General features: G+C 37.3%; 5 protein-coding genes across 5 annotated transcripts; all 5 read left to right on the top strand.

The window, feature by feature from the left end:
- Positions 1-1,058: 1,058 nt before the first annotated feature.
- On the top strand, positions 1,059-3,077 carry LOC6644700 (alpha-tocopherol transfer protein-like). The gene is made up of 6 exons (XM_002067235.4): positions 1,059-1,253; positions 1,858-2,017; positions 2,085-2,166; positions 2,220-2,552; positions 2,618-2,754; positions 2,813-3,077. Exons 1-6 carry the CDS (start codon positions 1,145-1,147, stop codon positions 2,880-2,882), a joined length of 891 nt encoding a protein of 296 aa, XP_002067271.1. The 5' UTR covers positions 1,059-1,144; the 3' UTR covers positions 2,883-3,077.
- Positions 3,078-3,554: 477 nt separating this feature from the next.
- Positions 3,555-5,551, top strand: LOC6644701 (alpha-tocopherol transfer protein-like). Its single transcript, XM_002067236.4, has 5 exons — positions 3,555-3,741; positions 3,993-4,152; positions 4,209-4,290; positions 4,366-4,668; positions 4,745-5,551. The coding sequence occupies exons 1-5, from the start codon at positions 3,636-3,638 to the stop codon at positions 4,967-4,969; spliced, it is 876 nt and encodes a 291-aa protein (XP_002067272.3). The 5' UTR covers positions 3,555-3,635; the 3' UTR covers positions 4,970-5,551.
- LOC6644641 (protein crooked neck) lies at positions 5,420-7,764 on the top strand. Its single transcript, XM_002067237.4, has 2 exons — positions 5,420-5,549; positions 5,618-7,764. Exons 1-2 carry the CDS (start codon positions 5,514-5,516, stop codon positions 7,661-7,663), a joined length of 2,082 nt encoding a protein of 693 aa, XP_002067273.1. The 5' UTR covers positions 5,420-5,513; the 3' UTR covers positions 7,664-7,764.
- A 245-nt stretch (positions 7,765-8,009) lies between these two features.
- Positions 8,010-9,845, top strand: LOC6644642 (PHD finger protein 7). Its single transcript, XM_002067238.3, has 3 exons — positions 8,010-8,197; positions 8,269-8,765; positions 8,836-9,845. Exons 1-3 carry the CDS (start codon positions 8,093-8,095, stop codon positions 9,779-9,781), a joined length of 1,548 nt encoding a protein of 515 aa, XP_002067274.1. The 5' UTR covers positions 8,010-8,092; the 3' UTR covers positions 9,782-9,845.
- Positions 9,846-10,500: 655 nt separating this feature from the next.
- LOC6644643 (ras-related protein Rab-35) lies at positions 10,501-13,809 on the top strand. Its single transcript, XM_002067239.4, has 4 exons — positions 10,501-10,586; positions 11,055-11,408; positions 12,840-13,139; positions 13,209-13,809. Exons 2-4 carry the CDS (start codon positions 11,357-11,359, stop codon positions 13,457-13,459), a joined length of 603 nt encoding a protein of 200 aa, XP_002067275.1. The 5' UTR covers positions 10,501-10,586; positions 11,055-11,356; the 3' UTR covers positions 13,460-13,809.

The raw sequence follows: 13,809 nt of genomic DNA, 5'->3' as shown, positions 1-13,809 counted from the left end.
CAAATTGTCTGAACGATCTATATGCTGTTATTGAAACGCGTTAGGCCTTAAAAAACATATTGCAAATGTTCTAAGGATGTCCTCTCAACATGTCGCCTGTTTGTCCCTAGGGACAAGAAACATGTTATCCGGTGATTCCCCGGCGACGTATACTGCAGAATAGTTTTTATTTGTTTCTTTATTTATAAAACAATAGCTGTGAGTCGCCGAAAAATTTAGAATTGATTTGATTTATGTATAGAGTTTACATTGACAAAGATATGCTTCAACTTTTCATTATTTATCTATGAATGATTAATGATTTTACCAACTAAGATGTCAATGAAATTTCTATAATAATGAAAAAACAAAAGAAAACACAAACAGCTTTTTCTAACAAATTTATTATACAATATAAGCCGCAGTCGATTAGCCAGATTATAACGCCAGATATATATACTATATGTGTGTGCGTCTGTGTGTGCATGTGTATCTGTGCGTGCACCCTGTATTCTAAAGCTAAAGTCGCAAAAACCACAAACCGGTCGACTTCGTATAGATCAGAAAGCCAGAAAGTTGTCACAGTGGAACACGTTGTTAAGCAAAATGAGAAAAAAAATATATATGAATGGTTGTACATATAATTTACTAAAAATTTGGCTAATTTGCATAGAGACCGCAGAGATTTAATAAATTTCCCTTGTTAAATATTTTATTTAATATTCATACTTGTTTAGTGTGGGGTGAAGGGGAGTGAGCAAGAGCAAACTTCTTTGATTTAATACCGAGCCCACTGTATGAGGGTCAATTTTAATTACGTAGCCGCTACCGAAGCAATGTAGTTAGCTCCGGCGTCTAGCTATATTCCAATTATACTTACTTGTCACTCTCTCACTACCTCTCCGTCACTCTCTTTGTATGTTTTTTTTTTTGTTCTCCTCTCTAACTCTTTGTATGTTTGCGTTTTTGAGGGGGTGTTGTGAGGTGTGCGGAGGGGTGTTATGGGGGTGTCTGTATTAGCGGCGAGAGCTTGAGCGCTTTATCAATTAAGTGTGCGCCGGTTAAAGGGTACCCGGTTATGCCTTTATTCATACATAGTTTTCAGTTGTAAAAGAAATTCACACCAATTTGGACGCTTCTTTCGCAATCTAAACTGATCAACAAAATGGATAACAAAGAAATATCATCGCGTATTGATGATAACGATTTGAAGACAAAACTTGACGAATTGCTACACTGGTTCGAGGGCAATCCAAATTTGCCACAAAAAGTTGGTAAGGATTTATTAACTTGTCCAATAGATCATCGGTGCATTGGGTTTTTACATCTAAACAAATTACATACAAATACATATGCATATTGTATATACTTAAAGTAGATACATACATACAGACAAAGGTATCTATGTATATAGTTTAAATTATTTTAAAATTGAAGCCCAACAATTTATATTGATAATTATAGTCATTATCAGTTGACTAGAGCATTTTGTGTAATTGTATGCGACGCGCAATATCATAATGAAACAAATACGAATCCCTATATGTACATACATACATATATATCTATAATTACCTACATAGATACATATGTATGTACATATATACGTTTGTATGTACTATATAGTATGTATATAAGCATTAAGAATTCTTTCAAGCGAGAAATGCGAGTATTTATAATATATACCTAAAACCAGAACTAGTTAGCCATATATTTTTTTTCCTTTATGGTTCTTTATTTTTATTATTTGCTAACCAAGATATGTGGGGATAGTAAAAATATTTATTTCCGGAACTTGAAGTAGTTTTTATAAGACCCTTAAATAACATCAATTAAAAGAATATCAATAATTTTTTTTTTAAATACATACATATATAGAACAAATTGTATTGCTGCGCTTTCTAAAATGCATGCAATACGATATGGCCAAGACAAAAACTCTGATCGAGTTAAATTACAGCATACGGAATAAGAATCCCAATTTGTTCATAGATCGTAATATGGAGGATGAGATGACAGCCAAAGGTCTTAAAGTATCGTAAGTTTAAAGCAAATTGAAAAACCTTTTTTCTTGGTATGCCTTATGGATATATTTTTTATTGCAGGGATATAGTTATATTACCTGGATTAACACCAGAGCGCTACAAAGTGCTATTTTTTCGTATGGTCGATTTTGATCCAAGTACAGTATGTTTTGAAAATCTAAAAATTTGTTACACAAACTAATTTACAATTCTTAGCGCAATTCTGTGGAGGAAACCAAAATCTTTTTTATGATGGCCGATGCTCGCTTCACTATGCCCGATGTGGAGAAAACCGAAAAGGAATTGGCGGCCGGAACTTTATCTGATTCGGATATTGCCGAAGGAGATGTACAAATTGTCGATATCAAGGGTTATACAATGCGACATTTGGCCTATGTGTCTATATTTGTATTACGCGTATATATGCGATTTCTGCAGGAAGCGTACCCATCCCGATTACGGGCACTACACATTATCAATTGTCCCTCATTTCTCGATCGCATGTTGACCGTAATGCGGCCCTTTATACGCGAAGAAGTCCATAAAATGGTAAGACTAATAACAACAAGAAATATACAAATGGCCGACAAATTGTTATTTCTGTAAAATTTCAGATCAAATATCACACAGAAGGTCTAGAGAGTTTGTATGAGGATGTGCCTAAGGATATGTTGCCAGAGGAGTATGGGGGCAAAGCAGGAACTATGGCTGAACTTAAAACGAAATGGTTACGCACTCTAAAAGAAAAGAGGTGATTATATTCTGATTGTTCAAATTTGAAATCTTCTTTAACGTATTTTTGGTTGTAGTGCCTACCTTAGGGATGAGACATATTGGCGAAATCAGTCACAGGGTCGAAGTCGTTGGTCTTGGTTCTGACAAACTGCTGAAAATGGAGAATTTGATATGTGATTAAAAACTTGGCATTAGTATGTATATTGGAAATAAGTATCTTGCCCAACAATTAGTAGAAAAATTAGATAACAAATGCAAAAAGGGATATATGTTATAAAAACAATAAAGTTGCAATATTTTTTTCCTCACTCTTAAGCAAGGAAAATAGTTTGATATAAACATCTTTTGTATTTTTAATAGGACTATTAATGGGCTTGTTATATGCAACTGAATTATGATCTATTCAAATCTACTGCAACTCATATTGGGCTTATCTTTTATAACCAATTGGGCTGACCAATGTGGCGCAGTGTTCATGGGTTTATGGCTAATACGCAGGGGATGAGAAGGGAAACTAATTAATGAGCCATAAACAAGCTAATGGCAAACCTAAAACACCCAAAAAAAAAGTCATTCAGATTCCAGACACGACCTAACAATTAGAGGGAGAAAGAGAGATAGAGTGAGGAGAGAAGAAAAATAGATAAAGAGATGCCCAGCCACAAATATTTCATATTCAGTTTCATTCATTGACTGAAAGCAATTAAAAAAATATATATATTACCAACGAAATTGAAATCCAAATTTGAATTCAAATCGAAACAACACATTTTCAACAACGACCGAGCGTAACAAATCAGTTGGCCTCCAGACTTCAAACACAACGGTTGCGCTTCAATTTCAAATTTTGATATCTATCGATAACAACGCAAATTCTCTCTCACCACCAAAGGAGTAATGGCCAAACAAACGAATTTGGACACACATACGGAACAGATGCTGGGAGATTTGGAAGACCTTAAGAATTGGTTCCAACAGAATGAGAAGCTCCCGCAGGAAATTGGTGAGTCCAACAGTTCCATCAGCCCCATCGACCTGACCTGACGCATTCTCCATACCGAAGATAATAAGGCCTTTAATGAGGTCGTTTGTAAGCAAAAGCTAAAGCAGACACACATGCCGGACGATTGGACATGTTAATGGCTATTCCGCTTAATTGCGTCATCAATATCGAATGCCGGATTGTTGTATATGCATATATAAATATATATACACTTATTCAATTATTTGATTGTACATATATTTTGAAAACAGAACCGTTGTTGCTGCGACGTTTCTATCAATGCATGTACGGAAATCTGGAGGATACCAAAAAACTCATCGAGGTTAACTATGCCCTGCGCCAAAAGCATCCACATTTGTTCATCCAAAGGGATCCCCTAGATGATGATAGTCGTCGGACCTTTGATTATGCGTAAGTTTGAGTTATATTAAAGGCGCAGCGAAAGTTAATCTTTTTTTTCGAAACAGAGATATTATACCACTGCCGGGTCTAACACCGGAAAAGTACAAGGTCTCACTATATCGTTTTAGAGACTTTGAACCGTCCAAGGTGTGTATTTTTTGAGGGCTACGTTTTGGGGAAAGTATAATTATAATTAGGCTTAATTGCTTTTTCATCTCTAAGATGCATCACACCGAGGATACGCGTGCATTTTTTATGGTCGCTGATTGTCGTTTCATTACCGTTGATGATCCAGCCAATGATGAGGTTTTGTCGGAAGGTGAAGTGCAAATTTTTGATATGAAAGGAACCACAATGCGCCATATATCGCGCTTGACCATTAGTACGCTGCGCGCCTATGTTAAATTTTTGCAATTGGCTTTCCCTGTGCGACTTCGTGCCATTCATATGGTCAATTGTCCTACTTATTTGGACCGTATTATAAGTGTGGTAAAGCCTTTTATTAGTGATGAGGTGTATAAATTGGTATGCTTAAATGAAAAATTCAATCAAAAATTAATGTTTAAAGATAGTAAAAATATATAAACTTTATTTCGCCTAGATACGCTTTCACACTACCAATATAGAGACGTTGTATGATTCTGTACCCCGCGAGATGCTGCCAGAAGAGTATGGTGGAACTGCTGGATCCTTGGACAAATTGCGGGAACAGACGCAAAAGATTTTGCTTGATAAAAGAGACTATCTAATGGATCCGAAGCAGTGGGTTGTTGAAAAGACTGAAAAGCGCAACGGTCAATCATCGTCGTGGAGAATATTCAAATGAAAATCTTACATGCTGAATGGCAAATGACAAAAATGTTATATTTTTTATGTTTTGTTTTTGTAGCTAATCAAATAATTTTGGTATTTGTTCATATACATTTTATTTATGTATTGTCAGTTCCTCAAGTGTACTAAACTGGGTTGTACCCCAAAATCATAAACGTATTATATATATATATATATATTTATTAAGTTCGGCAAAGGATCAAATATAGTTGTAATTGTTATAATGTTTAGCAAAAATAAACAAAATTTTTTGTTTTAAAAAACGGTCATGCAAAAACTACTGAGAAACATTTTAAATCCCAACGCTTTCAGCTAACGGTTAATAGGACTAAAGTCAGTTACAAAAAAAGGTATCGCACTTGATAGTTATCGACGGCCTTTATAACCAATTTTTATCGCCATCAACAACAGTAATCGATAAGTTAAGAAGGTCATCTCTAATGGTTGGGACTTTTGCGTGTGGAGTGTAACAATAACAACAATTCAATAAAGAAATCGTATATAGATTTAAGAGAAGCTTAAACACACACACGAAGAATATGGAGCGTCCTCAGAAAATGCCCAAGGTGGCTAAGGTAAGTAATACATATTACAATACTCACACAACGTATTGAAATGTAAACGTTTCCCATTCATCCATCAGGTGAAAAACAAAGCGCCGGCAGAGGTGCAAATCACCGCCGAGCAGCTGCTACGAGAGGCCAAGGAGCGTGATCTTGAGATTCTGCCACCGCCACCGAAACAGAAAATCTCCGATCCAGCGGAATTAGCCGATTATCAGCAGCGCAAACGCAAAACGTTCGAGGATAATTTACGTAAAAATCGTATGGTAGTCAGTCATTGGATTAAATATGCCCAGTGGGAGGAGCAACAGCAAGAGATCCAGCGTGCCCGTTCCATCTGGGAGCGAGCCCTGGACAATGAGCATCGCAATATTACTATATGGCTGAAGTATGCCGAGATGGAAATGAAGAACAAGCAAGTGAACCATGCGCGCAATCTGTGGGATAGGGCCGTGACCATAATGCCGCGTGTGAATCAATTCTGGTACAAATACACTTACATGGAGGAAATGCTAGAGAATGTGGCCGGGGCAAGACAAGTGTTCGAGCGCTGGATGGAATGGCTTCCCGAGGAACAGGCCTGGCAGACATATGTAAATTTTGAACTGCGCTACAAGGAAATCGATAGGGCACGTGAGATCTACGAACGTTTTGTCTACGTGCATCCGGATGTGAAGAATTGGATTAAGTTTGCCCGCTTTGAAGAATCCCATGGCTTTATACATGGATCACGTCGCGTGTACGAAAGAGCTGTAGAGTTCTTTGGAGATGATTTCATAGAGGAGCGGCTGTTCATAGCTTTTGCCCGTTTCGAGGAGGGACAAAAGGAACACGATCGTGTGCGAATCATTTACAAATATGCCCTAGATCATTTACCCAAGGATCGCACTCAGGAACTGTTTAAGGCCTATACCATACACGAGAAAAAGTATGGCGATCGAGCCGGCATTGAAGATGTGATTGTATCCAAGCGCAAATATCAATACGAACAGGAGGTAGCCGCCAATCCCACCAACTATGATGCATGGTTCGATTACCTGCGCCTAATCGAAGCCGAAGGCGATGCAGATCAAATTCGGGAGACTTATGAGCGAGCCATAGCTAATGTCCCGCCGGCCAATGAAAAGAATTTCTGGCGTCGTTACATTTACTTATGGATCAATTATGCCCTTTACGAGGAGCTCGAAGCGGAGGATCTAGAGCGTACACGTCAAATCTACAAGACATGTCTGGATCTGATACCCCACAAGCAGTTTACTTTTAGCAAAATATGGCTTCTCTATGCCCAGTTTGAGATTCGCTCCAAACAGCTGCAGTTGGCTCGTAAAACTCTTGGCATGGCCATTGGCATGTGTCCACGGGACAAGCTCTTTCGGGGCTATATTGATCTGGAGATTCAATTGCGAGAGTTTGAACGTTGTCGCCTGCTATATGAAAAATTTCTTGAATTCGGTCCAGAAAATTGTGTCACCTGGATGAAGTTTGCCGAGCTAGAGAATCTACTAGGCGACACGGAACGGGCACGGGCTATTTTCGAGCTGGCCGTCCAGCAATCTCGCTTAGACATGCCCGAATTGCTGTGGAAGGCATATATCGACTTTGAGGTAGCCCTGGGTGAGACGGAGCTGGCCCGACAGCTATACGAACGGCTCTTGGAGCGGACTCAACATGTCAAGGTGTGGATGTCATTTGCCAAATTTGAGATGGGCATCAGCCATGGGCAAGCGGATGGAAGCGATGCTGATTTGAATGTGCGACTTGCTCGTCGCATCTATGAGAGGGCGAACGAGATGCTCCGGCAATTGGGTGACAAGGAGTCGCGTGTTTTGCTGTTGGAAGCTTGGCGTGACTTTGAACGGGATCAAGCCAATGATACGATAGCCCTGCAGAAGGTTCTAGACAAAATGCCCCGACGAATTAAGAAACGACAAAAGATTGTATCCGATGATGGCGTTGAAGAGGGTTGGGAGGAGATCTTTGACTACATATTCCCCGAGGATGAGATGGCCAGGCCGAATCTGAAACTCCTGGCAGCAGCCAAGATGTGGAAGAATGCGAAAGGAAATACCGATGATACTTCAGCGACGACAACAACTACTGATGAATCTACGGTGGAACAGAGCTGATCCCCTGAGTTTGAAAATTGTTTAACAAAAAATAAAAAACAACATGCATCTCCATAATCTATGTATATCTTGTATTAAAAACCATTTTTAAATCAGTTAAATCACAGTACAATGTTTTTAATTCAAAAGTAATATAATCAATCTTTTGGTGAGTTTTCAATAAAAAATTAAAACAAACTAAAATATTCTATTGTCCAAAATTTTTTAAATTGCATTGAAAATTTTTTTTTAAAGAATTTATTTTTATTTGAACGCAGGTCAATTTGCAGTGTCACCACTATTATCGATATCGATAATCGATTGTTTGCATTCTACAAAAACTATCTAAAATTGTCCCATCTTTTGTTGTTGGTTTCGCGCGTTTTTTTTCAGTTTTGTTTGACAGATAATTACTCTCAATTAAGTTTGTTTGGCTGGATCACCTGCACAATGGTTAAGTGCGTGCTTTGCCGCTCCAGCAAAGATAATTTGGTCGATTTCGGGCCTTTCCATCGCCTGGACAATGGGAAGTTGTACGTGCATCAGAATTGTTTGGTAAGTCGTCGCCTTTCAGTGTTTATATTAGCAATTTTTGTGTTAACTATGTCAATTTGTTTTTATAATAGTATCTCAGCTCTGGTCTGGTGCAACGGGGTGATGACAATCACGGCGTGTTGCATTTTCTGACGCCCGACATCGTCAAAGAGGCCGAACGAACCAAACCCTTGCTTTGCTGTTTTTGCCATGAGCAAGGAGCCAACATTGGGTGCTGTAAGGCCAACTGCCGCCGAACATTCCACACTGGGTGCGGCGTCGAACACAATGTACATAATCAATTCTGCGAGACATTCAAATCCTACTGCAATTATCATGTGCGCAGGCATGAATATCGTCCAAAGCCAACAGAGGATTGTGTCATCTGTTATGAACGTTTAATTGGAGATGGCATGAAATTCAACTATGTGACATTTATATATTCGCCCTGCTGCCAGAATGGCTGGTACCATAAGACCTGCCTGCAGCGTTATGCCAATTCATCTGGTTATTTCTTCAAATGTCCTCTCTGCAATAATTCGGAAACGTTTCGAGATGTCAGCTATTGGGGCATTTCTGTGCCAAATAGGTAAGCATTGTAATATTTCTTCAAGTCGATGTCTTTTTGACTAAATATCTTTAATACTAATGACTTCTAGTGATGCTTCGTGGGAACTTGAACCCGGGGCCTTTCACGAGCAGGCCCAGAGAGATTTAATGTGCCATGCTGACCGCTGTCGGAATTCCAATGGACGCAAAGCCAATAATGAGCAGGAACTCTGTTACTGCAATTCATGTGGTTCGAATCCTGTACATGTGGGTTGTACTACCCACAATATATATGAGTGTAATGATTGTAGCATGGTTTCGGATGCGGTTGAGGATCCCATAGATGATTTATTCTCGCAAACAAGCAGAAACACTTATAGCAGAGCCCCAAACAACAATAACAATAACAACAATATAAGTGTGAATTTAAGTCGTGTACACCAAAAGCTGCGAGCACCCAGCTCCGAGTTGTCGTCTGTAGAGTCGGACACTGATGATGATGCTGACGATGATGATGATATGATATTTAATTCCTTGGCTGCCATTGGCAAGGAGAATGAGTTAAAAAAAAAGACAACAGTGGAACCCGAACGACTGGCTACCCCAACGTCATCAAGGCCATTGCGCTCAAGGAATGTTCACACATTAATGCCAAATAACAATGCTAACACAAATGTCCCATCGACTCGGTCAAGACGCAGACAAACAATGCATTCAACTACTCCATCGGTGCGCAGCAGCTCTCGCCTCAGTGCCAACAAAGCTGAGGAGATTAAAGGCATTCTAAAGGATTCCGATTCCGTGGCCAGGCGTACAAGAAGTCGCAGTAGTGTTACTTCGGCATCCGCATCGCCTTCATATAATGTACCTCGTGAAAAGTCTACAACAGTATACAAAACTGAGCCAAGATCTGCACGTAGGCGTACAAACGTTCCCACTATAAGTCAATCAAATCCTTCGGGTGATCCTTCAAAGCCTTCCACTCCACTGGACATCTCATGTGTGGCTAATCGGACGCGGCATCGTTTGCCGGTCTATTTGGCCAATCATAAGTAATAATAATATTTTTTTCTATTTCTTTACTATTAAAGCATTTGAATTCTATGATTCCGTTAATTGTTTAACCATGCATCGAATACCTCAGTAGAGCAGGACAGATAATTTTGTATTTGAATTATTTAATTAATTTGCGTTGTAAATATGTATCTAAATATTTGTAACTTAAGTTTACCTAAATAATGTGTATATATAGATATATATGAATTTAAGGGCTTTCTATTGAAGAGCAATATTATTTTGATTTTATGTTTAAAATTTTTGATATTCCTTGCACATTTTTTTGTATATCAAATTTATAAAAATAAACCATGGCGTTATCTTTTCATTTACCAAAATAAGTTTACTCTGTGGTTTTAACTATTAAATATTTTCTACAATTATATTATTACTTCTACAAATATAACAGAATTCGGATTGAGAAATTATGTTATATTAGCCAATGTGTGTAAAAGAAAGCTAACTTATTACCAATTTAAATATTGGAAAGTTATTTATTTAAAAAATATAAAGAATGAATCACTTTTGCTGGACATATAAATATTTCGTGTAACTTTGTGTCGAATCATTGTCGTTAGCTGTTATCGATAGTTTGATTTTTGGTATTTTTTGTTTCTGGTATTTTATATGTTTTTCTGGTATTTTTGTGCATTTCTGATTAATCGGAAACAATCGATAGCAAATCGATACAAATTCCGACGATACAAAATTTAACAAAAAGAGAAAAAATTAACTAAAAAAAAACTCGAAAAGAAAACGAAAAAGAAAAACAACAAACGATTAAAAGAAACGTACTACAACGTCTGTGAGTGTGTGACAAATGGGTGGGCGGCATTTCAACGTATTTATCCAAAATGTTGTTACATTTGCCATAAACATATTTTTCAATACATATGCATATACATACATGCATAGGTATATATGTATATGCATAGAGCAACAACTACAACTAGGCTTTTTTTGTTTTTGTTCTTACTATTATTCATATTTTTCCCACACACATCAAAAACAATTGATGATAAACGCCAAAGGCGACGGTGACGGCAACAAATATAATTTGTCTCGAAAGGAAATTAAATAACAAGCAACAATAGCAATAACATAACTTACGCACATAAATACCACTAATAACAATAGCCAGAGCTTATCACTAAACAGCAACAACGAAAAATTTCAGCAGCACCAGCAGCAGAGAGCAAGAACAAGAACATAATTTTAATAAAACTTTTTTTTTTGTTGTGTTTCTCGCTTCATTTTTTTTTATCATACAAAGCCAACAGCCAGCCGGCTGCCTGAGAGAGACAGAGACAAGTCAGAGAAAGAGAGAGCGGATGTGTGTGTGAGAGAGAGAGAGCGAGAGGTCATAAGCTTTCCACAAACAAAACCCCAAAGGAAGAGTTGAGGAGCCAAAGGAGCCCATCAAAAGAAAAACCAAAAACTACATCAAACATTAGAAACACAATTTTGATCTGTTTCTTGACAGAAAAAACAAAAGGCAATTATATTGCTATTTTTTGTGTTTGTTGTTGTTTTGGAGTGTAAATTGCGACAGCAGCAGCAACAACAAAGATAAAAATGGCGCGCGGCTTTGATCATCTGTTCAAATTGCTTATAATTGGCGACAGTGGTAAGTATCATGATAATATTTGACTAATCAAATTCTTCAGAATATAAGGCTTGCAAGTGTTTATTCCAATCTTATTGTGATTGTTCATCCATTTTGTTTTATTCTATTGATAGATTTTCTTGAAATATCTCAAAACTCTTAAACATTTTGTGAGTTTTCTTTCAATGTAATTTGGTTTATCAAATTTTCCTCATTTATCGCTAAAACTTTCTTGTAGTAATGTTTTGTTTTGGCTTCAGATAACTGGCCTTTTTGTTCGCATAAAAATAAAAGATTGCTTGTCCACAGCTGTTTAATCCAGCATATCCATCATATCGTGAGTGCTGCAACATATGTGTGTGTGTTGTGTGTGGCACAAAATATTCCATTTAATTGCTAACGACCCACCCAACCAGCCTCCCCCCCACATCACTCGTTTTCTATAGTTAGAATCCCCAAGATTTACACAGAGTTTAATTGTATGGTTAGTAGAGTGTCTAAATTGTTGATTCACACTTTTAGTTTAAAATGAAAAACATAAACTGATTGTTATTAGCTGATAAAATATACAAAAAACCATTGTAATTCGAATACTATACTTATTATTGAGAGGAATTGTACATTGAAATTGTATATTTAGTATTATAGTAATCCGATTTGTGTACCTAAAGAGTCATAGAATCGCTTCCGAACATTTTAAAATGGAAGTTATTCACATATATGTACATATGTACATATAGTGACCCAGCGTTCATTGGCACTCAAATTAATAAAGATTATAATGAAATCCATTGACAGATGCAGCGAGGGGTTACAGAGTGCTTGGACATCCCCTGATTATTGATATTTCGAATCATTTTTGACTTTTTTCGGCTCTATACCCAATTAGTGAATCTTCAAAGTGCATTTTTGACAAATCTTTCAAAATTTAAATCCGTCTATAATGAAATCTCTTCTCTGTTAAGCGCACGTGCCCAACAATTATTTAGATATTTATAGTTCGTGTTAAATTTTTATTGTTTCACTGAAATAAACTAGCTTAAATCGCATAATTTAATGGAATGTTTTCGACTAGATACGATAAAACGTTATCGAAAGATTAATTGAGAAAGCCTAAAACAATGAACTTTTAGAGAGCCCTACCCTACCCCTCCATAGAAATGTACAAACTAGAACGATAAGAAACTTGGAATATAAATATACCGATCTGATCTTGGGAGTGGGTTCAAGGGTCTCTTCTTTTAGATTCAATGGCAAGAGAATTAGAGAAAGAGATTACATATAAGCTAAAGCTTGATTTACTAGGAAATAGTTATCACATAAGTAACATGAGTAGAAATGAGTATTATTAACACTCTCTCGCTTAGAGAAAGTTGATAGAAGTATTAAAAAAACTTATTTCTCTTTCATTTATCTCATCACGCACTTTTGTTTTGTTTTTCTCTTTTGCAGGTGTAGGCAAATCCTCACTTTTGATACGTTTCTCGGATGACACCTTCTCGGGAAGCTATATAACCACAATCGGTGTGGACTTTAAAATTCGCACCGTTGTCATTGATGGGCTGCGTGTGAAATTGCAAATATGGGATACAGCTGGACAAGAACGTTTTCGCACCATAACCAGCACATATTATCGGGGCACTCATGGCGTTATTATAGTCTATGATGTAACGAATGGTGATTCTTTTGCGAATGTACGTCGTTGGCTGGAAGAGATACAAAATAATTGCGATGTGGTAAATAAAGTATTAGGTGAGTTGTGTTTTGTATTAACTAAACACCTTGATTTAGGGTTTTAATTTGTATGGTTTTGTATTGTAGTCGGCAATAAGAATGATGATCCAGATCGTAAGGTGGTTATAACAGAGGATGCGCAACGTTTTGCGAGACAAATGGATATTGAACTGTATGAGACATCCGCCAAAGATAATATCAATGTGGAGGATATGTTTTTATCGATAACGCGGCAAGTGTTAAATCACAAGCTGCGCACCGCCTCGAATGAGCAGCAGAAGGATACCATCAATTTGAAGCATCAAAAGAATAAGAGATCAAAAAAGTGTTGCAGTTGAAACTGGGTATGCAGTTGTCGCAGTCGCAATTACAACCGGGAGCGGAGTCGACAAAATGGAAATGGGCGTTGTCGCTGTTGTCGCATTGGGGGCGCGTAGTACAGGTTTATGTGGGGTTTCTTGGAATTCGAGCAGGTACACCAGCACACAAAACACTAGACATAGACACACATCCACACACACACACACACACACACACACACACACACACACACATATATAAACACATTTTATATAATATATATATTTATATACATATATATATATATATAGAGAATATATTTTTTTTGTTTTCTTCTGTTTTTATTCGAATTAATGCCACATAGCCGTAAATAAAGTGTAAAGCGCAA

Source organism: Drosophila willistoni (genome assembly GCF_018902025.1).
Source record: "Drosophila willistoni isolate 14030-0811.24 chromosome XL unlocalized genomic scaffold, UCI_dwil_1.1 Seg142, whole genome shotgun sequence".
NCBI classification, from domain to species: domain Eukaryota; kingdom Metazoa; phylum Arthropoda; class Insecta; order Diptera; family Drosophilidae; genus Drosophila; species Drosophila willistoni.
Note: the sequence above shows the minus strand (reverse complement) of the source record. Positions and strands in the feature narration are given on the sequence as shown.